The sequence below is a fragment of the Platichthys flesus genome, chromosome 22 (genome assembly GCF_949316205.1).
Source record: "Platichthys flesus chromosome 22, fPlaFle2.1, whole genome shotgun sequence".
Lineage (NCBI taxonomy): Eukaryota > Metazoa > Chordata > Actinopteri > Pleuronectiformes > Pleuronectidae > Platichthys > Platichthys flesus.
Genome location: NC_084966.1, coordinates 5,868,041 through 5,895,608, shown reverse-complemented (window position 1 = coordinate 5,895,608; position 27,568 = coordinate 5,868,041). Strand labels below are relative to the sequence as shown.

The following is a 27,568-nucleotide window of genomic DNA, read 5'->3' as shown; positions in this document are numbered from 1 at the left end:
TTTAGACCTGAAAGTCCTTTTCTGTCTTCACCGTCCCCGTCAAATAAAAGCATAAAATTATTTCCTTTCAGTATAGAATGTGTTTTAGTGGTGCCACACAAACAGGTGTGTGTTTGTACTGGGGCTTTCTTAAGTAAAAATTTAGGATTGCAGGGTTTTACTTTCTAAACGGTGACTGAAAGAAAAGTTTTTTTTTTTAGAATATGGACCGATGAGTGTTTCCCACGGACACACCTCTGATATTAAAGAGAGCGGTTTGGACAACAGTGAACCAAGTAACAGCTGCACACACACAGAACATGCTTCTGGTGCTTGTTTCCCCACAGATGTTGTTTTTAACATGCAGACAGATTGTGTGAATACAGTGAGACATTGACTAGGCGCCACACACACACACACACTAACAAACACTGTGATCAAGTGAGGACCCACAAGAAGAGGCTGAGAGCTGAGCCGGGCCTTGAGTCACTGTGCTGCACTTTGATTTTCACACACATATTGTTTGAATATTATTGTGCCCAAGTGAACACACATACACAAAAAAAGGAGTTAGCCCTATTTTTTCAAAAACAACGATATACAATAGTTTCCCTCGGGCGACGGGCTTGGCATTTAAACTACATTCCAAAAAATAAAGAACGCTGGTTAAAGCCACTGGATTTAAACACTTCTTCACTAATCTACAAGCAAACCACAGACGCAGAGAAGGGAAAGAATCCACAAATAACACTGTTAGACATCGGTACTGGAACACTGTCGTTTTTAGGGAGCCATGTTTTAAGTGTTAGCCAGTCTGAGTGCGAAGTAAGGCGAGCTTCCACCGGGCTCCCCGTCCGCCGCACAACAGCCGAGGAGGCGCCGACACATCTAACAACGGTTAAGAGTAACAGGGAGCTGCGGCGCCGGCGTGACCTTGTAGCTAATGAACACGCAAACTGAAGAGGAACTGAAAAAAAGCACATGCCAGCGGTGAGTTAAGTTTAAATCTTCAACTTCGACAACTGGATCCGCTCGTCACATCCCAAAAAAAAACGCAAACAGGATTTTTGCAGAATGATGCTGCATTCATGTCGTGTGGGAATAACATCCAACATCCAACATCTGCTTCGATGCTCCTGCACAGACTTTATTTGCACCTGACCAGCTTCATATCACAAAAACATCACCACAAACCAAACGTCCAGCAAAGTCTCCGGCCACACTACAATAATAAAAAAAGTGGTATACATCATTTCCTACAGTTCCATCTCTAAAAAAAATGCAAATTCACACATTACATATCAACTGATGGCTACACAAACTATGTAGTTCATATCTCCTGTCTTTCCCATGGGACATGAATGCAGCATTCCACATTATGTTTTCTCTCCTTCTTATGAAATGCTCGTCTACGGGACGTCTCAGCACCCGCGGGCGCCAAACCCTCAAAGCTCCGAGAGTGAGTTCAGCTCTTGACCAGTCTCATCAGGATGGAATGTTACAGTCATCACACTGCTGCCCCCCCGTGCCGTCGCTCACTGCTTGACCTCGGGGCTGTAGTCAGGACGCCGCGTCTGGATGATCTTGGGCCGTTGGGGGCGGGGCTTGTCGTCCTGTTCGCTGTCGTCGTCGGGCGCCGAGCTGTCGCCGCGCTCGTCCTCGCAGACGTGGACGACCACGCTGGGGGTGGTGGGCGTGGCGGTCTGGAGCTCGTATTTGTCCCCTGGGAATCGCACGGGGGAAGAAAAGGCTCGGTGAGAGACGTGGGACAGTAAACGCATCGCAGCTCTGTCACAGTGTGAGATGCACAGTACCTGGTCCGAGCTTTGAGATGGCACACAGCAGGTCGTAGTTGACGACGGGCATGGCGTCATTAGACTGCTCCCAGCCGACGGGAGGGGAGGCCGGGGGGGAGATCAGGAACTGCTTATCGGGCTTGGGAGGCTCCAGCCGAGGACTCCCTATGTGGACAGACTACAGGACAAAAGGGACAGATTTGGGTTTGGGTCGCAGTTTTCAAAGAAACAGACACTGTGGACTCGATGCAGTTGGAGGAAAAAGAAGCTTTTCAGAGACGTTACCTGGGCAAAGTAGAGTCTCATCTCTTTGCCACTGAAGTCGGTCTTATGCAGCCGCAGTCGGGCCTCCGCTGCAGCCAGAGCATCACTGAAACTGATCCTGACCCGCCGGAAAGACTTGAAGTACTGGAACTGCACCTCTGGGTCGAACGAACGGAACAAGGCCTCAAAGCTGGCCTGGGGGGGGAAGAAGAGAGAGGGGGTGAGAACAGAAGAGACAGTCGAAATCAGGATATTGAGAGCAGCTCCTGCATCCTCCTCCTCTACTTCCACTCAATTTATTCCCTTGAGCTCTTTTTTCTCTTATCTAAAAATACGGAGCGCTGCCAGCCACAGGCAGCCGTGAACACAGCTCTGGCACTTGAAGCCGCTCGGAATAAAAATGGTAAAAATAGCCTCTTCTACCAGCCGCTATATCTGACGCTCCTCAAGAAATCCTGTCTGTGTGTGTGTGTGTGTGTGTGTGTGCATGTGTGTGCCTGTGTCTGTGTGTGTAGGAGGCTGTGGCCTCACTTTTAAATAAAAAATAATAACTGTAGAAGCTAATTAAGAGAACAAAATTGACTTGAAAAGTGACCTTGTTTCCCATTTCCGAGAGGACCCACATCAACAACCAATCAAAAGCAGTCAGGATGCACAACAACAGGACAAAGGGATGAGCTGTACTGGGGCCCGGTCATGATGAGCTGTTCCCACAGTATCATCACGTCTGCACAGCGCAGCCACACAACTGCTGGTTAAATGCTTAACAGCTTCACTTCAGCTCCTGTGACGCTTTCCCTGGATCCAGTCATACAAGTTTGGAGAAAAATTGGCTATATGTGTAAAAATATAGAATCTTAAGGTGATGGAAGCCTTCTGGTTTCAGTTTCTAGATTGACCAATCGTGTGTGAGCAGGCTTGGGTTGGCTGCAGGTAAACAGTTTATGTGGAGAGTACAGAGGTGGAACATATATGACCGATATGCCACGGCTATCGGCTTTTTAATTTATCCTGAAAAAGTATCGATGTTTGTGTTTTGTGTGGAGGAACTTGGACGTTCAATCTATAATTAAAAAAATATGTAATATAATATTCTTCCACTGTACTTTAATCAAATAAAGTAGGCAACATGTCAGTGTAACATTATATAATTAGAATCTTGACCGTTTTAGCTGAATTTGCCCAATAAGCATAAGGACTAAATATGAGAAGTGGTGTTTCAGTCGTCACTGTTCCTGGGATGTGGATAAAAATAGTTGTGCCTCCTACAGGCATCAGTCAGCATGCTGTGCCCACTGCACTGCAACACAAGAGCAATCACTGAGCCTGGACCTGTGCACTGAGTCATGGACGAAATCAAAGGAGGAAGAAGAACAAAGTGTGGCCTTCGGAGGTCAGGTCCCTCATTATCACAACACCCTCACCACCACTTTATAGACGCTCCCTGCAGAGGCTCCACAGCAATTCACAGCACATGACAGAGTAATTCAGCATGAGCAGTAAGGCCCCTAACATAAGTGGGTATAACAATCCCCCAAAAAACACACAGACTGTAACCCAGTGTTATTTTATCCAACCTATTTGAATGTGAATACCTATAACATCTCAGATCATCACTTCACATGATGACTGCTGAATCAGTCGTTTTTCAGACTTTGCATATCATGTGAGCTTGGAGCTGAGTCTGAATCAAGCACATGACTCAAAATGGCAGATAACCTTCAACGAGCCACTGTACAATCCTGTTGGAATACAATCTAGATGAGTTTTGATGAGATTGATTGACAATAGGAAAAAAGCTGCAGGCCTTTTGACACCGACAGGAACTAAGTTTATGTAAAACAAGACGTGCTCTTCAGAACCTGTGACGAGGTTCTGGTGCAGGTCAATCGCATTATATCGAGAGCTGAGCCGTAAAAACAGCACCGATTCAATGATGAATCATTTGGAGGAAGCTTGACCGCTCTCTTACCTGCGCCTCAGGACGACTGAACACTTCCTGGTTAGTCACGGAGGCGACCAAGCAGAAGCGGTTACACTTGGTGGTCTTGATGTGCATGATGGGCGATCCCAGGAGCCGAAGCCTTTTCCACCTGATGCCCGAGGTCAGAGTGCAACGGGACGCCGAGACGGCCTTCAGCGGCGGCGAGGGAGATGGGGGTGATGATGATGAAGAGGAGGGGGGGAATCGGTGGAGCGTTGCCTTCCCCAGGGTGACAGACAAGCAGGAAGTTACAGATGCTCCCCAACAGGAAACAGCTCAGCTCTTGTCCACCTCTGGCTCCCTGCACATGGATCTTCTTTTGTATCCGTCAAATGTTTCGTCTTCTTTTGTCGTCAGAAGGGAAACGCTGCGAGACGCACTTCCGCTGCATTCACACCTCAATCAACACAGAGCCTCCGAACCCACATTCCAAGGTTATCTAGTCATCTGCTGCAACACTCGCCAAAAAGAGGCAGAGTCCTGCGTCTGTCGGTCGGCCTCGGGGAGCGCGCTCTGCAGCTGCCTGCAAACTGGAGGAATTTTCCAGAGATTTGGGTGTGGAGAGCTGGAAATGTCACTCAGTCTCTACTGAGCTCAGCCTCTCTCTCTCTCTCCTCCTGCTACACAGCTGCTTAAATGAGCCCCTGCCAGTCGATGACGCATTACCCACAATCCCATCCCCTCCTCTTCCTGTGTCATTCAGCCGTTCTTTCATGGCAAGCCAATCGCCTGTGGAAAGGGGAGGGGCAGTCTGGTCCTTTTTTTTTTCCATCCTATCGCTTCGACTGATAGATACAAGCTAATGCTGACTAATCAGACAGAAAGAGGGCCTGTGTGTGTGTGTGTGTGTGTGTGTGTGTGTGTGTGTGGGGGGGGGGGGGGTATGTGTGTGTGTAGAGAGAGAGAGAGAGACTGGAAAGTAATGACATCACTATTGAGCAAACAAAAAGCCCTGATCCGCTTTCTGTTGCATTTCATCTCAAGACAAAAAAAAGCCTTTGTTTGAATGGAAACTATGGACAATGAGCTTTTCACCTCCCCGTTTCCCACCGAGCCTCATCACCTGACTGCTGAGTGCACGGGGCAAGATGTGGAAACATGTCAATCTCAGTAAACATGAATGAGGCGGAGAGAGCAAGACAGAAAGGGGGAGAGAAAGAAAGAGAGAGAGAGAGAGCAGCAGCAAACGGACAAAGGGAGAGAAAGAGACGGCTTGTCGGAAGAATGTAGGATGGAGGGATGAAGGGATACAAAGCAAGAGGCGAGCGCGCTGGTGCTCATGGAAAGTATGCAGTTTGATAACATGCTTTTATGGGGGTATTAATAGCAGAGAGCTTGAAGTGGAGGGGAAGTGTGTGTGTGTCTGTGTGTACGTGGGTGCAGTTGGAAAAACACGGCCAACACTTGCACCTGTGCGTTAGAGAACGTTGTGGTCGCGAGGTGGACAGCGACACGTTCCGGTTTGTGCGTCTGATCCTCGACAAAGTCCAACATTTAACATCTGGAGGAGATGAAAGCTTTTACGCTCACACTTAGCGGAACATTAATTATTCAATCAACGGCACTACAAAGGCATCTGGCATGCATTAATCTCGGATTAGCATGTGGTCTGTGAATTGTTGGCCCATTAGAAGATATCGTGAGGTGGATTTAACCACAAGTCTTTTATGGTATATCATGCACATCATGTTTTTCCAATCGACCGCCTTCAACTTCTTCTATTGACAGATTGATGGATTTTGAGTTCTCGTCTGCACAGAGATATTTTGATAGAGGGAGGTCGCATGCCACAAGCGCCAAGTGTTGCCCCTCGGCAGTTTTGGGGCTGTTCAGCCAATCAGAAGACAGCAGGCTTTTAAGGAGTCCTCTTTAGGAAAACAGATAATGCATGCTTCTGTCAGACGTTCATCTTGAGAGGCTGCATCACAGGCAGTTTGAGATAAATAACTCAAAATCCACTAAAGCTTCACAAGTAGACTGGCAGATTCAGCATAGTTCACCATATACCTATATATAAATTGTAAATGGACTGTATTATAAAGCACTTTCCCTCTTATAGACCATTGAAAGCACTTTACAGGGTGAGCCCGGGATCAAATCACTCTACCACCCTCTCCGCCTCCTGAGCAACAACCGCACGCGCTCAACTTCTGTTCACATGGAAACCTTCTCCACTTCGGCCTTTAAAGATCTGCGTCCGCGGCACGTCCACATCAGCACAGCGCCTTTGTGTTCCGTTTACACAGGTCTGTTTTCAGGACACTCTAATTCACACGAGCAGACACTTTACAGGACATAGCTGCCTGCTCCTTGACCTGCTGGTGGAAACTGGAGCAACTGGAGGAATCCTGGACAAGACAAAAGGACCTCAGGGGAGTTGACCCTGGGACCTTCTGGCCGTGAGGTGGCGGCTAACACAGACTGCATAGACCTAACAGTCCCCATGGCCATTTAGATGCTAGAGTAAATCTCCTCCATGTACAGGCAGTGACATCTGGCAGGTTGTCTGGCTGGAACGAGTCTATCCTTCGCTATCAGACCAACGTGTAGACGTTCTGTTCATGATCCCTAAGGCCCCTGAGCGCGGTGTTAATACACAGTGAATTGACTTAAAAAACTGTCCTGTGTGTGTGTGTGTGTGTGTGTGTGTGTGTGCGATGAATGGAAAATGTGTGTGTGGAAGGTAAAGTGGTGTAATGTTGATGAGCCTCCTGACAGTGAAACTGATGCTCTCATGTAAGTGCTGTTTGTTGATGTTAAACATTACCATGTGAGTAAGTGTGTGTGGAAGGTGCTAATCATCTCCAGACCTCAACCTTACCCTGGTGTGGCTGCTACTTTTGTGTGTGTGTGTGTGTGTGTGTGTGTGCGTGACTGTGTGTTTGAGTGAGAGAGAGAGCGTGCACGTCCTGCATTTTTTCCATCACGCTGTGTTGTTTTTTCATCTTCCTATTTTTTCCATTCCCTCACTTGACAGACAGGCAACACCCCCCACACACACACACACACATAATGACAGGTGTGCATATGCACAGTGCACACAAGAACAAATCTCGAATGCTTACCACATACTGGACACAGCGTTGTGTTACCAGCCAGCTGCTACATTGTTATTGCATCATGCTCTTCTTTCCAGAGCCGAGGTGATGGTTGATACTGGTGGGAGCCACAGCTTCGCCCACGCTGGCAAATAAAAAATACTGTTACAATAATATAACTGAAGTAGCAGCGAGATGGTGGATCACACTGATTACCATCGACTCATGTTTCTCTCAGTCTGAAGGCTTTCCAAGCCCAGATTGGTGGAGCACTGCAGTGATGGGTGTCTTTCTGAAATCAAGCCACTCTAGCTGCATCTTGCCACATTCATCTTATAACTTCTATGTCTTTGTCTCCCAAATTAAAACTCCAGCTACTCCATCTTTATTTTCAAACCCCCACCACTGTCCTGACACAAAGCATCAAGCTACACAGGCCTGACTCCTGTGACACGCTCCTTCCTTCTGGCTTGAGCAAAATCCCATATCTGAGCAGGAAACTAGCGCCTGCAGCACTGTGACACATCGGTGCCTGTTCCAGTTCTGCCTCTGTGTCACTGAACTTATGGAGAGTTTCAGAAAAACAGCCGCAGATCTAGATAATGCGAACGCTGAGTCAGCGCATGTCCAGCAACAACATTCAGATTTTCCATCTAGGCTGAAATGTCCTTGTCCACTGTGGGTTACCTGGTTAGTTTACATACTTGTCATCAGGGTGGTTGGAAACATGATTCACATCGATCTGTGTGGAACCTGCTTGTCCTGTTGTGTAAGACTGTCGACTAATGCTGATATTCACTGTGCTGAGAACTGTGATCACACATTTCATCACACTCACACACACTCTGTCCTGATTGTAATCAGAATAATAAGGCTGAGATTGGAATCTGATTACATCTCTGGTCTCGGTGACTACATCCACAGCTGCAACAGGGTGCGTCCGGCCTGAAAAATCCAGGAAACTTTCCGGACTTTCCAGACCTACATCAGAGTTTTCCCTGACCTGAAGCTGTTCTTCCATGCTGGTTTATTAATACTGGCAGGTCTGAGCTAAAACCAATTTAACTTGCACATCACACTGGAAAATACATTCCATACTTTCTGTTAACTGACCTAAAATGTTCTTCTCTCTCCGGAGGGTATATATATTATTATCAACATTATAATAAACACTCTGACAGTGATTGAATAAAATAGTTTATACTTAGACAGATGCCCACTCTGACTCTGTTCTCTTTAAACTCACTGTGTTAAGAGCCTATATAATGCATGTTGGTCGGGGAATTGAATTACTGAATGTCTGACATCAAATCATGTAATTTCTTGTTACTCCTCAGCTGATAGACAAAATCCAGACCATGAGTATTATTAGAGTTTTTTCTTCAACACAGTGGTTTTGTAATAAAGTATGACTTATGTGGCATGTCTCAGGTTTAATTCCAGTAGGTATCAATATATATATAAAAGACCAGTGCAGTTAAACAAAATAATTACATCTGCACTCTTTGCTCGACAGACAGCCACGGTCAGCCACCTTATCTTATTCCATCTCTCTCACCCAACATTTAAGTACAACCATTTGTGTTTTCACAAATTCCATGGGCGGTCACACGCCTCAGTGGAACACCCTGCCATATGATACATCAGCTGACCTTCAAAACTTTGCCGATGCCCAGTGGAAAACCAGCAGGATCCTGGAACAAGCGAAGGAAGAAAACATCTCCTCTCTTCACCTCTGTTGTGTTCCCTTTCCATCAACGTCAGCAGACTCCACCCTGGCTCATCTCACATCCCGTGTGTATGCATATGTCTGGCAAAATGCCTGTGTGTACCAGCAATTGGTTAAGTATGTGTTTAACGGGCTGTTGTGTTCCCACAGGATCCCACAGATGAACCGGGACTATTACGGTGGCTTTGTTGGGCTACAGCTTGCCAAGAACCATTATATTTAGAGCAAACTAAGAAACCATAAACAAAGTAAGGATAGAGTTGTTTTTCCCACTGTCTTACTTCTGTTTTCCAGTCTTGAATCCTGATGTTTAAAAAAATCCACCATCGATCAACCTCTAGTCTGTGAATTGAAGAAAATTCTACTTTAGGAAGTTCGGCTTTTAAGCAACTCACCACTGAAGTGTTTTGTTGACAGCTCAGTCAAACCACAGTGTGTGTGTATTTTAACTATTACCTCCATCTAGTGGTGTTAGCGGCTGAAAAGAAGTCTCAATATTGCTGTTGTTTTGTTTTGTTTTTCCTCCCACCATTTGGGGGACTAGTGCTGCTGTCAGCCAGGCAAGAGGTGTAAATAATCAGTGGGGTTTTCTGACCCAGGTGTTGACATGAGGTAAGCAGCAAACCGTTTTTTTAGCGTGTGGGTATGGATGCAATGTTAAAGGTTGATTTGTTTGTCGATTTTGGAAAAGTACATTTATCCAGAGTACAAGTGGTTCTGCTCTCTTTTTTTGGAAACCGGACAGAACTATTACTCAGCAACCGTGGTGAGTAAATGTGGAGCCTCAGGACAGCATTTCAAACGTTGAGTCTAATACTTCCCATAACGGCGCAGGTGGAAAAAGTAACGTCTCAAAAGGCAGAAAGTCTACAACATCTGCACGACTTCAAGCAGAAGGAGCTGCCCTCGTGGCACGTGCTGCCGCGCTACAGGAAAAAAAACCCGTCTTGGAGGAGCAAGTGGAGAAACTGAGAAGGAAAAAAAGAGCAACTTGGAACTGAAACTGAAATGGCAGCATCCACAGCGGAATGATCAGAGTTAAAAGCCTCATCTCCTGGCCGTGTTCCAAAGGCACATTCGACAACAGGAGATTGTTTGTTCAATCTGGAGCAATTCACTAGGGGGCAGCCTAGAGATCTGGTGCACAGCTGCCAACACATGGCTATGCTGTGGCCAGAGACCTCCTTGGAAATTAAAGGTCACAGCTGCCTGTGTGGACAAAACCATTGGATGGCCAGCTGTTAAGGCAGGAGATAGTAAAGGGCTACAGGCCTGTGCATTGTTTCTACGAGAATGTTGCAACGCCAGGGAGGAACTGCAGTATTTGGATGAACTCAATGTGCCTGCAAACATGAAAACAATAATGCAGAAACTTCCTTACAAGCTCGGAGAGAAATGGAGAGTGACTGTATGTGACATCTCTGAAAAACAAGGTCGCAGATCTGACTTTGAGGACATTATCAAGTTCATTGAGTCAGTTCCCTTAGCACTGTCTCCACTTGTGGTCATACAAGGGCCGGAAACAGTAACAGCATCCTTTAGATCTTACCTGTCAAACCTAAGTGTACAGAGGGAAACAAAATTATTTAAACTCATGTTTCTGGATCCAGGAAGTTCAGACACTTTCTGTTCTGAAAGTCTAATGGAACGGCTGAACATCCAAGGGAGAAGAACAAAGATTGATCTGCATACAATGGGTCAGAGTACAACTGTTCTGATTGGGAAGTGATCAAGAAACATCTTATGTGGATGATCTTTTGAAAGTTTGCCTGCTACTGAAGATGCAACTCTGATGGTCGAGCACCTCACAGCTATCTGCAAGTTAGGAGGTTTCAATCTCACAATGTGGATCAGCAACAGTCCGTGAGGTGCTATCTGTAATTCCTGAATAACATGGATCCAAGAACTTCAAGGAGTTGCATCTGGACCGAGACAAGCTAACAATTGAACGAGCTCTTGGGCTACAATGGTGCATTGACACGGACACCTTCAAGTTCAGATTTAACCATCTGAGAGCAACCACACACAAGGCGTGGAATTTTCTCTATGATCAGTTCCTTATATGATCCGTCAGGTTTCTTGGCCCCTTTCACAATCCCAGCTAGGATAATGAAATATGGTTTGGATGATCCAATACCCCAAATCCTTTAAACAGAAATGGAGATCCACCTCCGATATAGAGAGAGATGCGGGATGTGTGGGCGTGCACATCAGCTCACCAGTCCCCATGAAAGAAGGGATGATCAAGCGTTTCTTTGCAAAATAACAGATGACAGACTATTCTATTAAATGCGTAATGAATCCCAGAGCACCCCTCTTACACTCGGCTATCATCGGCTACACTAACATGCACGCAACACAATACGGTGTTAGTAAACAGTGAGCCTAACGGAGTGCTACACAGCCTTTAGCTTCTTACCTTGAGGATGCCTTCCCCGAACAGGTCCTCCGGCACTCTGCAGGCGATCAGGGCGTTTGGTAAATCGGTAAACTTCACATCCACCGTGGCCTCCTCCGCAACGCCCTTCTTCGATGGCTGCATCTCGACTCCCGGTGGTTTCTCTCGTGTGTTTTTTTTGGTCTGGAAATCAGAAGTCCACACACACAAAGTTAGCTTAGCAAGCTAACGTCCCCCATCAATGACTTTCTACGTGTCAAAAGCTGACGTAGTGGCTTGCGCTGGTTTTAATTGAGTGTTCTACGTACCAATAAAGTTTTTATTTCATGTTAACGCAGCTCAGTTTACGCTGTTTCCATCCAAACAGCTGACGGAGGACCAAAGCTGACAAGCGGCTCTCGGTGTATTAGCCCACAAACTGCACTAAGCTGGGCTAGCTGGACCGTTATGCTAACCCGGAAGCGGGAATAACGCAGCTAAACAAGCTAAACGCACGATTATCCGCGGGTTTCTGGTGTCGTTTGGCTCTGGGTGGAGGTGGTCGCTCGGCACAAGGTGTTGTCTCAAACCGAAACACTAAAGTATTCTTTGGTATTAACTATAAATAAACCTGTGGGGTAATTTGGTTAGCATGACGCACAGGATCAGGGAGATGACGTCAGGTCCGCAACAGCAGCAGGAGCTTCTTCTTCTTCTTCTTCTTCTTTTTGTTGTTTAATAGCGGGTGGCACCTAACCTTAACGGTGCATTACCGCCACCTACTAGGCTGGAGGGTGGGTCAACAAAAATCGACAAAATCCTCTGACCCACACTCCAGCCTGGTAGGTGGCGGTAATGCGCCGTCAACGTCAAGTACCACCGATCATTAAAGGACAAAACGAAGAAGAAGAAGGCGCGATGTTCAAATCTGTTTCCGGTTTCCTTCGGTGCGCCAAACATGGAGCCGCCTCATAACAGGTAAATGTCTTCCTGCCTTTTTCCCAGTTTACTCACGCTGTTTTATAAATTGCATTTACCTCCTTGACAGCTAAACGACAGGCTTCAGTCCTCAGCGTGTTTCTGTGCTGCTAAATACATGACACTTCCCGCTGCTACCCGTATGAAGACACGACCGACCCAAACATCATTCAGCAGTCGCGTAATTGAACTTCCCTCAGCTTTTTGGGGAATGTGCCAAACTGATAAATGGCCCAACGACACAATTTATACATCTTTAGCCTCCTCCGTTCAATTCGCTGTAGATAATATACCACGGGAGAACTTAACTAAATCAAAATGTTTAGATTTTGATGTCTCTTCACTTGTCTCTCAGGCGTCTTCCTCCAAAATAAAACAATAACAGAAGCCTAAACGGTGTCAAAACAAGTGTTTTGTGTCTAATTCTACGGACGAAATTACGTTTTAACCAAATCTTCTTATTGAAATTTCACGTATTCATATATATATATAAATATAAATAAAAGAAAGATGTACAGTATCAGATTGTGACGTCTCTCTACTATGGTGTTGTGACTAGAACTTAATGAAGCTTGTTTGCAAAGTTTAGGTCACTTTATTCTTGCTGTCGTTTCTAAATACCAACTTATTCAATAGAAGCCTACTGGTTTATATTGCATACTTAATCCAAAATTAATGTGGAATTGCTGGTTGTTGTAAAAATGTACAAATTCAGCATTTAAGAGAAGAAACTGATGCCATGGTGGTGACCTGTGTGATTTCCAGTGTGGTGAGGACTCCCCTCAACAGTGTCATTGTTCAGAGGAGGAGCAAAAGCAAGAGCTACCGGCAGTCGTACCGCAGCTGCTTAGGTGCCGCCTCACGGCTCGGCCTGACGCCAGCGCTGACAGCAAGGAGGCTCAACACCAGCAGAAGAGCTCCAAAGTCCCATAATATCAGCGTGGGTCAAACCGTTCCATTATTATCCATGTTTTTAAATCAATCTTTGCATAACGTGTACAAAGTGGTCATCCCCTCTTTCTCTTTGCCAACAGGAGAAGGTGAATCCAGAGCATCTGGCCTTGCTGTTGAAAACGGAGTGGAAGCTGTCATACGTCTCTCCTCTGTACAAGTTCAGGCACACCCAGCTGAAGAGCTACTCCAGGCAGCTGTCTGCGTTCATTGCTGCGGAGAAGCAGCAGGGCTTGGCGGTGGAGGTGGAGGGACTGCAGAGCGGTTTCAGGGTCGCTCTCTCTGTGGTGCAGGGGTTGACAGAGACGGATGATGATGCTGAGACCGTCCTCATACAGGTGAGCACAGGATTCTGTCGAAGTGTGGAGACTTCACAGGCTGACTTTGTCACAAGGATTTTGTTTTTCATTCTAAAGCCAGTAGTGGTACATGGTTCAGTACATTCCACATTATTTACTCAAGAAAAATTATACACACGTCATGCTGCTGCACTTCTAGGTCAGACAATGAGTGGAATCTGTGTGAGATCCTTGTATTCTTTGTTTATCACTGTTACCTTTGTCCCAACAGATCCATGCAAACCCTTTGTTCGCCAGACAGGACGAACCCCAGAGGTCGGTGTGGAGCGGCTGGCTAACCTGCATCAACGGCAACACGGACTACCTGCACTCCCTTCCCAAAGACTTCACCTGTCTGCCGCTCTTCGGCTGCAGCGGCTCCGAGTATCTCAGCGGTTTGGTCAAAACCTGGTTCCAGCAAACATTTGACTGCTGCTTCGGGCCCCTGGAAATAAACCACACCAGTTTGCAGTGGCTGGTGGCACTATGGACTAACTGCCACACGGAATCCAGCCTTCAGCACCTCAAAATGAGCTGGACTCTCCCCGTGGTGCCCCCCCTGCAGGTCACCTACACGGTTAACCCCCAAGACGCCTGGGAGCTGTGGTGCAGTGTGAGGACGGGTCAGCAGAAGGAGAACGAGGAAGAGGAGGAGGGGAGTAGTATTGATATTAAGGAGGTGATGAGGCTCATGCAGGGGCTGAAGGGACATTTCTTCAGACACTTCAGGCTGGATCTGTCGGCAGGAAGTTTGAGGCAGGTCACGACGGCCCTGGGGTCAGCCAAGTGCAACGGCAGGATCAAGGTACAATGTGGCGGAAATGGCTGTTCTCATAAAGTTATTAACCAGATCGATATTCTTCTCACCGTCTTTGTAGCAAACACAATAATATTTCCCCCCCTTTTCTTTCAGATCTCCAACAGCAGGTACATGATCACCACCCTGACTCTACTGACGGAGTGTGCTCTCCTCAAAATGCCCATCTGAGCAGTAAAGACGTTAACAGGAACTGCAATGTTGCAAAAGCAGCATTCATTATAGAGACAGCTTCTGCCAGGACCCGACACACTGCTTTTATATTACAATCCTTTTGTTTTGTTTTTAACAACCATGCTAATCTTTTTTTAATAAATTACCTTTTTTTTTTTCACGACGTAGAATGGAGATGCATTTTTTAACCATTTAAGATCCTGGAGAAATGTTCCTTTCCCCCAATTTAAACACATGTTATCGTGTGGTTGAAATTATTGTTACTATGTTGTTGTCTACTTTGTCTGTTAAGCAAAAATGCTTAAATTCCACCCTTTCTTGTAAATATTACATTTGACGTATTTGTTAACTTTATCTTGGCATTCTTAATTGTAAATAAAAGCTAAAAATGTCAAAGTGTTTGGGCATACTGTACAGGTTCCAAATGAATGTGTAGTTTTACATTCAGTTGATCAGGGATACTTCAAGAAATTCAAACAACTCCAGACCAACTTATTCTGTTTTTCATTTCTTTTATTGTTTCCCAAAAGAAAATCTGGCAACTTAAACTCCATAGACACAGCTCAAATGAGGTTATCAAAATACAAGCTCATCAGAAACCAAACCTTGCATCTGAAACATTAAGGTATATTGCACTGTAAGTAAAAGGCAAACACAACAAAAAAGCAATTTGTGATCAACTTATTTTGTGTGGATATTGGACATTTTAATGTACGACAACGCAGCATCGCCTTTGTGTTGCTTATTGCTACACTGACACTTCTAAATGCACAGAGACAACAGTGAGGGTGGAGGACTCACAAATCGCTGCTCCATTATGCTCTTTAATGACGGGACTGGCTTCTCTTTTGGTATCTGAGCTTCCGATGGCAGTAATTAGTAACAGCAGATGCTCGTCCTGCCAGTAAAGTGGCTGAGGATTATGGGAATCTGTAATCAACAGTTGTGGTTAATTTCAAAGTAGAGGTAAACAGATGGAATATTTTGCTTTGGCCATGAGATATGTGTTGTATATGATTAAGAACTCCCGCTCAGAGTGGAAAAATACTTTTGCACAGTGAGTCAGTGAGTTTGCAAGACTTCAAATACACAATGTGTTTGCTCTGGTGCTTAAATGGCACATAATCTCGCCAAACTACGCAGTTACATAAAAAAATACCCCAAAGCAACGAGACTGGGGAACATTGTTAGCTTCCCATTCTGCTGCCTTTGCTGTTTATATAATATTTCCTTTTGTGTGAGTATTTACAGCTCCAAAAAGGGGGATGGTTCTATATTGCAGGTGGCGCCCACACACGCCAACTTATATACCAAAGAGTATAAGATCAGCATCCACCAATTATACGTAAGGAGATGACAAAGATTGAGACATTTGTGCTCCTTTGTGGCAGCTCGGCATGTTTAGCATTAGAGTCTTCACAGTACAATCCAAGAAATCAAATTCTCTACACACTCTGATACAGACCTCAGAATGTGTACTTAACCCCCGCAAATAATGAACTGCTATTTGTTTAAAAGTATAAAACAGTTAGTAACACTGTCACAACAGATCATGCTTTAATGCTCAACATAACCCCCGTCCATAAACCAATGCACACGAGGGGCGTCGAGGGGTAAACAGCAGAGAGGAAAGTGACCTATGCAGCGATGTGATTCACAGTAAGTGGAGACTGCGGCATGCGCAGCGGCGTTAGGACGCCAAACCCAGAAAGAAGCCGCCGACGAAGCCACTGGACATGACGATGTTCCTCTTTATGAAGTCTGTGGCCTGCGTAGGAGAGAGAGGATGAAGAATGAGTTGATAGGCGATAAAAAATAAGCAGATAAATCAATGAAAAGGTGTGAACTAGTCGAGTGATGCTGAAGAAATGAAACCATGAAAATAATCATGAGTAGAGTGAATTTAAAAGGGAAATACCATCTATTAAAACCATCTACTGACCCAACCTTAATAACCATACATCCTGAGTATGGATAGACAACCAAACACCCATAATGGTGTGAAAGTGTATCAATCTAGCCTGCTGTGTCATGGGTTGTGAGTGTATTACAGCCAACAGTACACTAGATGGCATTGCTGCTTTGAAGATTAAGCACTAACATCCCCCCCCACCCACCACAAGCAGGACGTCCAAGAACAGGACATCAATTTAGTTTTACATGTCATGGAGATGTTGGGTGTAAGTAGAGAGGAGCCCTTTTCTAGTAAACAGAAAGAAATTGATTAGGTTAACAAAAAATTTGCAAAAGGATGAAAGACAAAGCAAGCTTTGTTCCTGGTACCTTTACCTCCTCAATGAAGGTGTTTATTTCAGGGACTGCTTTGTCTGCCCTCTTCTTCAAGTGTTTCTTTGCTTTATTCACGTCCTTCTCCACCTTCTTCCAGTCCACCTGTACGTAGCCACTATGATTGGCAATCTGTAGAAATTAAATAAAGTCATACTCAGAATGGATATATTCAATAGCACTTTTATTTTATTCCGTAATTGTTTAAAAACCAGTTGTCCATTTTGAAGTTAAATAAGCCGTCTGGATATATTTGGCTCCAAATCTGATATAAGCCAATATGAACTGGTCTCATTTAATTATGTTTTTCAGTGCTACTATATATAGAATGACCACCTGATGGGTTTTGATATGTTCTATAGAGATTTAATCTAGGCTTTGTCTAGACCTGTCTATAAAATTATTTCCCTATATGTAATTTCTACAAAAAAGAAGATTCTACTAAAAAAACAGAGGTGTGATGCCATGCCATTTTCAAAATAAATTAAAAAGTATTCAGGGAACATTTAATCCGGGAAGCCTTGAGTCTGTTGTTTCCTTCTATGTGCCAAAATCTAACAAAAGCAAAAAAACAGAGAGACAAGGTCGTCCGTTCACATTTCTTACATCACGATATGACTACTTTTTTGTGTCATAGTGACAAATTAACTGACTGTCTTTTGTGTAATCCAAAGATGCGGAAATAAGACAACGGTAGTATTGTAACACCCCATAATATTCCAGATGGCCTTTTCTTTCTGCTGTAGAGAACGGATAGGCTGACCATCCTTCTGTGCAGATGGCATCTTCAGTTGTCAGTGATGACAGGGGGCAAAATATGAATCTTACAAAAGGACTTTGAGACAGTGCTGATATATGTTATGTTTACGTTGAAAGGAATATTTCCTTTTCTTTTTTCCTTGGGTTTACCTTGCATATTTACATACGTAGTAGTACTGATGTTTCCATTTTACTGACTCCTCTAGTAGTACTAACAAAAGGATGAACTTAATATTTAATTATTGAGGCTACACAAACACTGTGTTATGGTGCACTTGCCTGTAATAGAAGGAAGCCGCCACCAACAGCAGTTGCAGCTATCTTCCCGACTCTCTGGAAGACGTACCCAGCACACCTGTGTATGTTGAAAAGCAGGGAGGAATGTTTTAAATGGTTAAAAACAATTTAATGTGAGGAGTAATGACAGATATTGAATGGAGGTACTTGCTATACAGGGATGTAATAACACATCATGACTACTCAGCCATGTTTTTTCTTTGGAATAAGCTGCATTGATAGCTGTATGTTTCTAACTGAACTCTTTTGTCAAAAATAGTATAATAACCTTAGTTGATCCAGATGTGAAGCCCAGGCCTTACCGTCCAGTCACCCCTCCCATCATGAGCTGAGTGGCCACAGAATACTTCTCAGCAATGGGGCCTGACTTTTGCCCAAACAATTTATTTACTTAATTTTGTTAAGAGTACAGACAGATATTGAATGGAGGTACTTCATTTATAGGGATGTAATTACACCTTTATAACACACTGCATCGATTAGCAGTATGTTTCTAACACATTAACAACTTTACTCTTTTGTCACAAATAGTACAAACAGCTGATCCAGATGGGACGCCCTGGCCTTACCATCCGGTCACCCCTCCCATGGCAATCTGAGTGGCCACAGAATACTTCTCAGCGATGGGGCCCGAGTTGTTCCCGAACACCCTGCTCCACCACTGGTGCCTCCTGGCGTATTCTGTTAGGTCCACCACCTCATACACCTCATCTTCACTCTCTGGGTCGTCCTGACCTGCTGTGAGACAACAACATATAAAGTTATCAACATAACATCAGATATACTGCCACTAGCATTGCAGAACAAAAAAGAACAAGGGCTTTATATACACAAAAAATGACACTACACCTCAATTTACTCCTTGTTTACATTATAAACGTATTTCTAATTGACTACATTATTTGTATCAGGCTGTACAGGGGGCTAGCTGGTCATTTCTATGCAAAAGCTAAGGAGGCTAATGCTAACTGGCTAGCGTCAAATGGCTACCAATTCATCATGAAGCACACTCGTACTTCCTTTATGGGGAGTTGTAAAGATCAAGGTCGAGGTCGTACGTCACTACTATCCTATCTGGTGGGGAAACTTAGACATGTTCCTCTAAATGAGGTTGAAAAGGCAGTTTCTTTAGAACAAATACCATCACCAACCTTCTCTGTTGTCCACCGTCGCCATTTTGGAGAGAACCAGCTCTCGCACCAGGATGTTGACAATGCGAGGCCACGCCCACGCTGTGATGCCCTGCCACGTCAGTCACAAATGCTTTGATCTTACAATTTTAGCAAATTTATAACTGAAAATAATGCATCTGGCGTGAAGCGCGATTTGTATTAAAATAAAAAATGCTACGAAGTTTAGCTGCAGTGCGAGTGGTTCACGAGAAAGCGATCTACAAAAGTGTGGATATATTTTATGTTTTAGTTTATTTCACTGTGTGGAAATGATGCTTTCGTGAGGGAGGGGGGTGCTTTATTACTTTGCTGCACCCGTGTCGCACAAAGGTTCGTGCACGTGATAATTTTTAAAGCGTTTTTAAATACACCGCAACGTTGATAAATTAGTTATTTTGCAGAGGAGAATGTGAATATTTGAGATAAAATAATGATATAGCAGGGGGAGTCATGTGGTGGGACGCGGCTGCTCCCATTGGCCGAGGAGAGGGAGAGGGCGTGGCCACAGCGGCGCGTGGGTTCGCTTAGGTGACACAATTATAACAACTTTTATCTTCGCGGCCGAAACGCGTTTTTATTGCGAAATACTCACGCCTGGAAACTAGCGCGCAGTTATTTCGTTCAAACTGCGGCGCAGGATCACTTTGTGATGAACGATGTGACGTTTGAGGAGCCACCCGGAGAGCGCGTCTGTCCCCCCGAAAGGATTTACTACATCGAATCGCATCTTCTCATCCTGGGAGAAAAGTTTTCCGTCGTTTTGTTCCCCGCGGTTTTTCCTATTTGATTCGGCCGGAGCCGCGCGTTGTGCCGCGTCGCGATCTCCCATGCAGTCGTGCGGCGTGTCTCTCGCCGCCGCTGCCTGCGCTGCCGCCCGGAGTCTCGGCTCGGCTTCTTCTGGTGGTGATGAGGGAAAGAAAATGGCGGCGGGAAAAGCGAGTGAAACAGAGGAGGACTTCCCGACACTGACAGCCCCGGAGAGGGACAGTTTGGCCGGGATCGACAGGTCGGGAAAGTCGCGCCGTGCACTCACACGCGCGCTCCGTGTGAAATTAAATTGTTTTGCGCCCGTCGCATGTCGAGAATGTCCCCGACCCCCTCTGCCACTGATACTGAGCCGCCTATGTTGTCTTCTTGTTTGCAGCTCACTGTTTGGATTTCAGAAGCTTCATGAAGATGGCGCCAGAACGAAGGCCCTGTTGATGAAGGTAGCAAATCTAACTGGATGTTGTTTTACACACCGATTGCCCCTGCACTTCCTCCAACCTCCCCCCGTATGCACGGCGAGGAATTTCCTCTCTTAGCGGCGAGCCAGTGTGATCGCGAGTGGCCCTCTCGCTAAAGACACCAAGGCCAGTTAGCCTGGGAGCTAGCTCGCTAGTTAGCTGCATATTATCCGATGATCGGCGACCCTGCACCTGCAGCTAGCCAAACTAGCCATGTCCCTGTCCTTCTGTTACCCTGTTAGCACCCAGATATCTTATTATTCTCGAGGCTACCCCCCCTCCCATGTTAGCTGGCTGGCTATTACGCACAACGTATCCATGTGTGCTTGCAGATGCACCAACCAACAACACAACGTCGTCACGGTTTTGTGTAGCACACCGATCGCTGCAAACACTGCACTTTGAAAGTTTTACGTTGCCATTGGGTTGTTGTTTATCAGCTATTACACGCACACATGTCACATTTAATACGCATGTATTCATACGGGTCTATAACGTATGTGGAAGTAACGTTAACGTAGCAGCCGTCTTCCCCTGTGCACCAAAGGCAGCTTTAGCCCTGATTACGCGAGGTTAGCTACACCCCGTGTGTTATTGCATTGCTCCGTGTTGTGTTGCAAAGTGTTTTGTGTTGTTTTCGTGACACTGCATTGATCCAATGTACCCGGGGTCGATCCGGAGTCTGTGTTGAACGAGTTGACAAACGTTACAAGTAACGTTAATGGCTGGCTGCCTGTCCAAGATGGCGGGACACGGCGGAGTGACACCGATGGCAGTAGCCCCGATTTGATGTGAACACGCCGCTCCTGGTCGCGCGGGTGTGTTGCTGAAGTGTTGTTTTAATGCCCCACACATGATCCCAGCTCTTTGCAGAGATGTGATCCCCTCACGCACTAAGGTAGCGTCAGGATCCTTTGTTTACAGTCGTCATTTGCGTCTGCATGTGCTCCCTACGTGTTAAACAGTTCTACCTGTGGTCATCGCAGAGCCGGGCTAACAAAGAGCAAAAGCCCCACTTGTGGGGGATTTATCTCGATGGTGCTCTTGACAGCTGGAGGTTTTGAGGGGGGGATCAGCCACGGATCCGCTCGCTAGGTGGTGTGGGACACCCAGGAAGTGCAGCTCCTCGTCTGGGCCTTAGCTGCACAGGAGCAGCAGTAAAAAGCCCTGGTGTACGACACTTGCAGGCTTCAACTAAACTGTGCACATCCTAATTTCAAAGCGGAGCAAGCTCATCAACGTGCATTGTTTCTAATTCTATTTGCATGTGCAAGCAGTACTGATGCAATGGGTTTTTTAACAAGCTTTAGCGTGTTTTTAAATGCTTTGCTTAGCAATTGTGCTCAAGTGCTCACCATCCATCTTGAAACAGTCTGGTTGTGTTTAAAAGGTGTGTTTTGTGTCGTAGCCTGTGTGATCCATTCAAAAAACATGCTCCCCCTTAGTGTGTTAATCTGTGCCTTATGCAACGGATGTGTTGCCGATGGCTGTGGTTGTTATGGTTTGTCATTTTCACGTTTTGCTGCCATATTCCCGCACTTGTTCACCTTGGTATTAGCTTACCCAGGTCTACACCATTACATCAGTCTCAGCATGTCTGTGTGTTCCGTTTTTCCACCGTGCACGGTCATACCAAAACCCTCTCCTGTGAGGGGAAAATGTTGCAGTCATCTGCAAAGGGCTGACCCTAAACAACTCAAGTATGTCAGCAAATGTTGACGGATGCAAAAAGAACGCAGTCTTTTCCAGACTGTGTTATAACTTTGTATATAAAGTAGATATAACAACAGTTGAGTAAGTAATGTGTTGTTACAGCTCAAAGGGACACAAACAGTGAAGTAAACACAGATGTAAGAGATTTTAAATCCTCCGGGGGTAATTGGGGGTTAAGTGTCTGTTAGCACACAGATCAGGGGAGACCGGGTTTGAACCATTAACCCTCTGGTTAGTGGACAAGCTGCTTTACCCCCTTGAGCCACAATGATGGACCTTTGCATCGCAATAATCAGGACACTGGTTTAAAGACTGACAGAAAATCTGTCTGATCCATTGCAAGCAGCAGGAAAGTACGAAAATTGCATCACAACAGCACTGATAACAGACTATCAAATGACAGAAAACAAAGTATTTCACATTGTGGAAAATGCGGGTGGTTAAGACAATAGCTTTGGACAAATATATTAGTGTGTGAGTTTCTGTTTGACACACATAATGCATTTGGGAGATATTTACTCATAAGAGTTTCTTGGGCTGTGAAAACAATAAAAAAGCATCAGAGAGATGGGGCACACTCTGCATGAGCAACCAGGAAATGCTACAGATTTTCCTACTTTCATCATGACATCATTTATGCCATACGATGAGAAATGATTGGTTCATCAAAATAAGCTGTAGAAAATGCCTCTAATGGCATTGGTTGCAAAAGTGAAAACATTATTTCACTATATGATGCAGATTATGGACGTCATCATGACAAAATTCCTACTCTGTGATCATAATTGATTGTTTGCTCTGTATAAGCTTTGGTTTGCTTCTTTGGGCCGGCTGTGGCTCAGGAGGTAGAGCAGGTCGCCCACTAGCTGGAGTTTCGGCGGTTCAATCCCCGTCTCCCCCCATTCTGTATCTGGGAAAGATTTGTATTGAATCTGCTGATTTGTTTAAAAACAAGTTAAATTAATCAACTGCCTGAGTATGTCACATTCCTCATTTTATCACTTAATTTAATCCATTTAATGCTCATCGCTCATTAGTTTTGAGTGACTGCCCTGTTCTCAGTGGTCGCGTCTCCTCACTGTTGCTCCATGTAGATGCAGCTAACGCTGGGATCGACATCGCTGACAGAACTGGGTCACTGTATCGTCACCAGTGACTAGATTGCAGTGACGTAAACTTAGAACAACTCCGGCGGAAGATTAGCTTTGAACGTGGGTGTCCTCTCGAGTTTGATTATCAAGGTGTGTCAGCATTGTTGATAACGTTTCTGCGACGGTTGCAGCAGGAATCTCTGAGTTTGAATCCTCACTGCAGCCGGAAGTTTGCACGTGTTAACTCCCGGCTGGGAAGGCAGTGCTTAAAGACATGCACGGTAGGTAGGACTGGACGTGCATTGCCCTTGACGAAGGCACTGGCTCTGCACTGTGCTGTGGCCGACCTCTGTGCAGAAATAGTTAAGAGAGGTTGTTTTTGCAGAGGACGTGTTTTCCTGCAGGGTTTAATACAGTTTATCTTAAGTAATATTTGCAAACAGTCACTTAGAAATGCCGGTTGACTCATAGGCATGCACCCAGGGCAGAGGAGTTAAATGCATAATGTTGCTGGGTGTGTCATTGTCTATTTATTTGTACTATGTTGTAGAATGAGCACACACCTTGTTTTAAATCAGTCAGGGCTCATACACATGTCTGGTGCATGAAAGCTTATAGATCCGACAGCACCCCAGCAGCAGCCACACCGCCTGCTGTTGAGTGCTAATCCTGTTGTGTTTGAGCGGAGTGATTTCAAATGTTTGGATAGGTTAATTGCGCTGTCTGCAAACTAAGCAGTTGATTGGATGATGTTCAATATTTCACTGACCTGCATTGACTTTTATCAATCTCAAAATCAAATGTCAAAAACAGCAGTCACTGACTTTATTGGTAGACGTCCACGTTGAGCATCTTTACAGCGTGTTGCAGCTATTAACAGTAGTGTAGGATTAACTCTGTGAATAACATACTCAAATAATAAAAGTACATCATCACAAAGATGTAAAACTTCTATAGAAATCTGATATATATATATATATTAAACAGTTGTTAAGGCACTCATTGTCTCATCACCAACACTACCTATCTTTGCAGCGAGGACTGTTCTCCCCGACTTTTTCACATTCTCGTGTAATACGTTATTGTGTTTGACCCAGTTCCCGACTCGTATTAGTTGTGGTGTAATTGCTGATAACAACAGTGTTAACATTGTTTGTTTTAGTCTGTGTCTGAAAGGGCGTGCTGGTTTTCACACAGAAGACGCTTGTGACACGATGTTTAGTAGACATCCTCTTTCAAGGTAGTGTAGAAATGGTATGAAGTGTTAGCCCAGTCAAGTTGAAGAGACAGCTGCATCATGGTATGTGTGAATGAATAGTCAATAAGACAATGCATTTTCAAAGTTAAGGGCATATTATCACCCGTCAGTTTGGCAGCCTCATGTTGTTGGTCTGTCCATGAGTTCGGAGTGATATTATTCCCAATTTAAGTTTAGTCTTCATTACAGACAATCATTAGACTGGAAACACACCATTGAGAATCATGACTTACTGGAGTTTTCCTCACCTCGTCAGATAATCATTCCAAAATAACTTTGATGTGATCTTATTTTACCCTGATTGACCGGTATGTGGTGACTTGTATCGGTGATCTCAGTGCTTTCCCTTGAGATTGGCCCTTGAACTGTCTCCACACACATTTGTGTCCACGGGCAGAAGAATACTTCATCCACACGTTGCAGGTTTTACTCTGAGAATAAAACGCCTTTAGCCGATTGGCCCTCCGTTGAAAACCCTTTGCTCAGCGCGATCACTGCTCTTTGGCACAGCAGCGAAATACAGAAAGTAAACAGTGATTTCATGCAGCCGTATCTAATGTGGTCTCTTAATCAGTAATGAGATGGTGCGCCTTCCAGAGGAATGGAATGAACGTGATAAAGGCACGATAGGAACTAATCACGTAGGACACATCTTTATGGGGAAGAGGGAAAACAACAGTAAAAACTCTGAAGCTGTTAATCAAAAGCCAACACTGTTGTTACTGAAGGACTTCTTTTACCCATTTCTTAATATATAAACTGCTGCCACTGAGTGAAGCGGTTCTGTGCTTATGAATGAGGACGGCTGTCGGCCGCCTGCTTATGGGGCTGAGTGAACATCTGTGTCCGAGTGCAGATTCTACATCCTCATGTCTGAAGAGGAACAACTCGTCTCTATCATAGATGATGAGAAGGCACCAGCCACCAAGGACAACAGTCAGCCTTTTTGTGCGTCCGTCTACCATGAGAATAACTTTTTTTTACACTTCTCTTTGGCTTTGAATGGCGCCCAGCACTGGGAGACCAGCTGAGTTATCTTTGATGCGATCTCAGCGTGGCACCAGATACTCATCGTGTGCCAGGGAGGTCACTCTTGTGTGGGTTTGCCTTGGGAGGGGAAAGGATGTGGACAATATGGTTGGGTTCATTTCACAGCTCGGGTCTGCTACTGCGGACTCGGGCTGTCGACGCCATCTCCTTTTCACCGCTTTACTAGAAAACAGCACGTAGCCATCTACTCATCCTGCCATTACCTTATGGCACTCAGGCATTTTAACAAAAAAGATATAATGGTACCACGTTAACTGGCAAGGTCCCTGGCACCAACACGAAATTGAGCTGGTTTAGTGCACTTTCTGTAAATCAATGTTCTTGGTTGATGGTTTAATAGGAAATAGAGTGCACAGGGTCAATCCTGCTTGGATGGAGATGTAGTAATTTGATGCCATAAAACCAGCTTAAACATCATGATCGGAACTCAACATGTGTGTGCTCTTACACCAGTGATGTCTCTGCTGATTACCTGCTTTAACTCAAAGTGAATTCCCAAAGTAAGAATATCGTGTTTGAGACTTGAGATCTCTGCGTTTGAATTTTATGTTTTACGGACATGAAATGGGGGAATGTTCCCCAGGCGCTGCACTGTAGCTGTTACTGTTCCAATGCAGTGATCAAAATGTACAGAACAAATTTCCCCTCAGGCTTAATGACATTGCAATAACTTCTCTGCCGTGTCAGTGGTGATAAATGATGATGCAAGTATCTCCGTGGAGGCTTGGAGAATGCACTTGGATTAGTTGGTGGTTAAATGTGTGGAGAAAAACGGCAATGTGTGTGCGCCACGTACAGCAGTTCTGCTCTAAGTTAATTTGTAAAACACTGCTTTACTGTATAGCGTCCAAAGTCTCCAGCTGCTGTTGTAATTCTTTTTATCAGCACAGGAAAATCTGTAATATAAGAAGTTTAAAAATAAAAAGGCCTCAAGCAGCCTTATCTGCAACAGACTTCATTCCAGTAAGTTGGGGGCTGATATTTATCTGCTGAACAGAATCTGAGTCCACTTGGCCCAGAGTTAGGAAGCTGACGTCAGCCGTGCTGTGACTTTGTAAAGTTTCTGTGCGACATTCCCCTCTGTCATTGTCCTCCCTCGCTTTCTCCACCACGTGCTCCTTGTCTTTGCATAACAGAGGCGTGGATGTTGACATGCTTTTCCTCTCGAGCGCCATGCACGTCTGACCCGTTCTGTCCGTTTCAGGCTGTCCGCTGCTACGATTCGCTCATCCTCAAGGCCGAGGGGAAAGTGGAGCCGGAGGTGTTCTGCCAGCTCGGCCACTTCAACCTCCTCTTGGAGGATTATCCGAAAGGTGAGTGATTTCCTCTTCAGTGGTTTGTTTAATCCTCCGGTCCTCGCGTGTTGCTGGTTTGAACAGATTTCTGAGCATCTAATCTGACGTGTATCTTATAGCTAATTATTTAATGGCTCCGTTACAGCTCGACCTAAACGCTGACTGCTCACAATCGTTTCCCAGTTTGCCTTAATTCTCAGCCTCCCCCTCTCCTCTTTAATTGCAGCATTATCGGCATACCAGAGGTACTACAGTTTACAGTCAGACTACTGGAAGGTAAGATGCACACATCTCTCACCCTCTCATTTACACACACACATACAAACAGTTTTGCTCTCTCTCCCACTTGTCATTCGGTTTTGGGTTTCATGTCCGAGTCATTTTGAACTTTTTCCCAGTAACGTGACACTTTGCAGTGAGATTGATTTCTCATTATTGGTATAAGTAAATAAATATGTATGTATCATGTTTACAGGGACAAATACAGTATGAAACCCAAGAAGATGGGATGAAGGTTGAATCAGCAGTTTTGGGTAGACAGAGGGGCTGGAAATGTACTTTTTCCCACTGGGAATCATTGGCACCGTTTTCAAGAAATTTTATTGAACAATAAAATATATATAATTTATACGTTTACCATTTTTAGGTTCAGTTTAGTTATATTTCTTGAGTATTGTGGATCGAATCTGTTTTTATGTCATGTATTGATAACCTTGCACCTTTATCCCGCCTCACCCAGAATGCTGCCTTTCTGTATGGCCTGGGAATGGTCTACTTCCACTATAATGCCTTTCAGTGGTGAGTACCAACTTCCCTTTTTTAATTTCATTTGAATAAAAACCGTTCTCGCCCAGAGGAGTCGTAGGTGATTTAGGGTGGAGCATACATTGATGTCAACGGCCTTTTTTATGCAAATTGTAAAGATGAACCTGTTACTAAATACATAATTAAACCTTGCAGAAGGCAAATGGCATATAGTGGCAACTCGAGTCCGTT

The 27,568-nt window shown here is 44.9% G+C and overlaps 4 protein-coding genes across 9 annotated transcripts in view; 2 read left to right on the top strand and 2 right to left on the bottom strand.

Moving 5' to 3' along the window:
* Positions 1-1,100: 1,100 nt before the first annotated feature.
* On the bottom strand, positions 1,101-11,861 carry LOC133933253 (calcipressin-1-like). 2 transcript variants are annotated; one of them, XM_062380219.1, is made up of 5 exons: positions 11,497-11,861; positions 11,210-11,371; positions 2,061-2,234; positions 1,794-1,953; positions 1,101-1,702 (listed from the first exon to the last, which is right to left on the bottom strand). In XM_062380219.1, exons 2-5 carry the CDS (start codon positions 11,330-11,332, stop codon positions 1,515-1,517), a joined length of 645 nt encoding a protein of 214 aa, XP_062236203.1. In that variant the 5' UTR covers positions 11,333-11,371; positions 11,497-11,861; the 3' UTR covers positions 1,101-1,514. The 2 variants fall into 2 exon arrangements, with proteins under 2 accessions (XP_062236203.1, XP_062236204.1); XM_062380220.1 differs by lacking the exons at positions 11,210-11,371; positions 11,497-11,861 and adding an exon at positions 4,012-4,652.
* Positions 11,862-11,991: 130 nt separating this feature from the next.
* cenpl (centromere protein L) lies at positions 11,992-14,787 on the top strand. The gene is made up of 5 exons (XM_062380214.1): positions 11,992-12,145; positions 12,911-13,085; positions 13,180-13,434; positions 13,667-14,239; positions 14,348-14,787. Exons 1-5 carry the CDS (start codon positions 12,126-12,128, stop codon positions 14,420-14,422), a joined length of 1,098 nt encoding a protein of 365 aa, XP_062236198.1. The 5' UTR covers positions 11,992-12,125; the 3' UTR covers positions 14,423-14,787.
* A 152-nt stretch (positions 14,788-14,939) lies between these two features.
* On the bottom strand, positions 14,940-20,345 carry LOC133933252 (FUN14 domain-containing protein 1). Of its 4 annotated transcripts, none has more exons than XM_062380215.1 (6): positions 20,181-20,345; positions 18,919-19,009; positions 18,337-18,505; positions 17,750-17,825; positions 16,709-16,843; positions 15,794-16,193 (listed from the first exon to the last, which is right to left on the bottom strand). In XM_062380215.1, exons 1-6 carry the CDS (start codon positions 20,328-20,330, stop codon positions 16,116-16,118), a joined length of 699 nt encoding a protein of 232 aa, XP_062236199.1. In that variant the 5' UTR covers positions 20,331-20,345; the 3' UTR covers positions 15,794-16,115. The 4 variants fall into 4 exon arrangements, with proteins under 4 accessions (XP_062236202.1, XP_062236199.1, XP_062236201.1 ...); XM_062380217.1 differs by having other exon boundaries at positions 16,715-16,843; XM_062380216.1 differs by having other exon boundaries at positions 18,337-18,502.
* The window catches only part of LOC133933250 (lysine-specific demethylase 6A-like), a 24,657-nt gene continuing 16,576 nt past the window's right edge, over positions 19,488-27,568 (top strand). Inside the window, exons 1-5 of one of the 2 annotated variants that reach the window (XM_062380211.1) lie at positions 19,488-19,945; positions 20,084-20,147; positions 26,482-26,590; positions 26,799-26,848; positions 27,312-27,370. In XM_062380211.1, coding sequence (XP_062236195.1) covers positions 19,767-19,945; positions 20,084-20,147; positions 26,482-26,590; positions 26,799-26,848; positions 27,312-27,370 — 461 coding nt within the window. In that variant the 5' untranslated portion in view covers positions 19,488-19,766. The remainder of the gene's footprint in view (positions 19,946-20,083; positions 20,148-26,481; positions 26,591-26,798; positions 26,849-27,311; positions 27,371-27,568) is intronic. The other variant, XM_062380212.1, reaches the window with a different exon arrangement.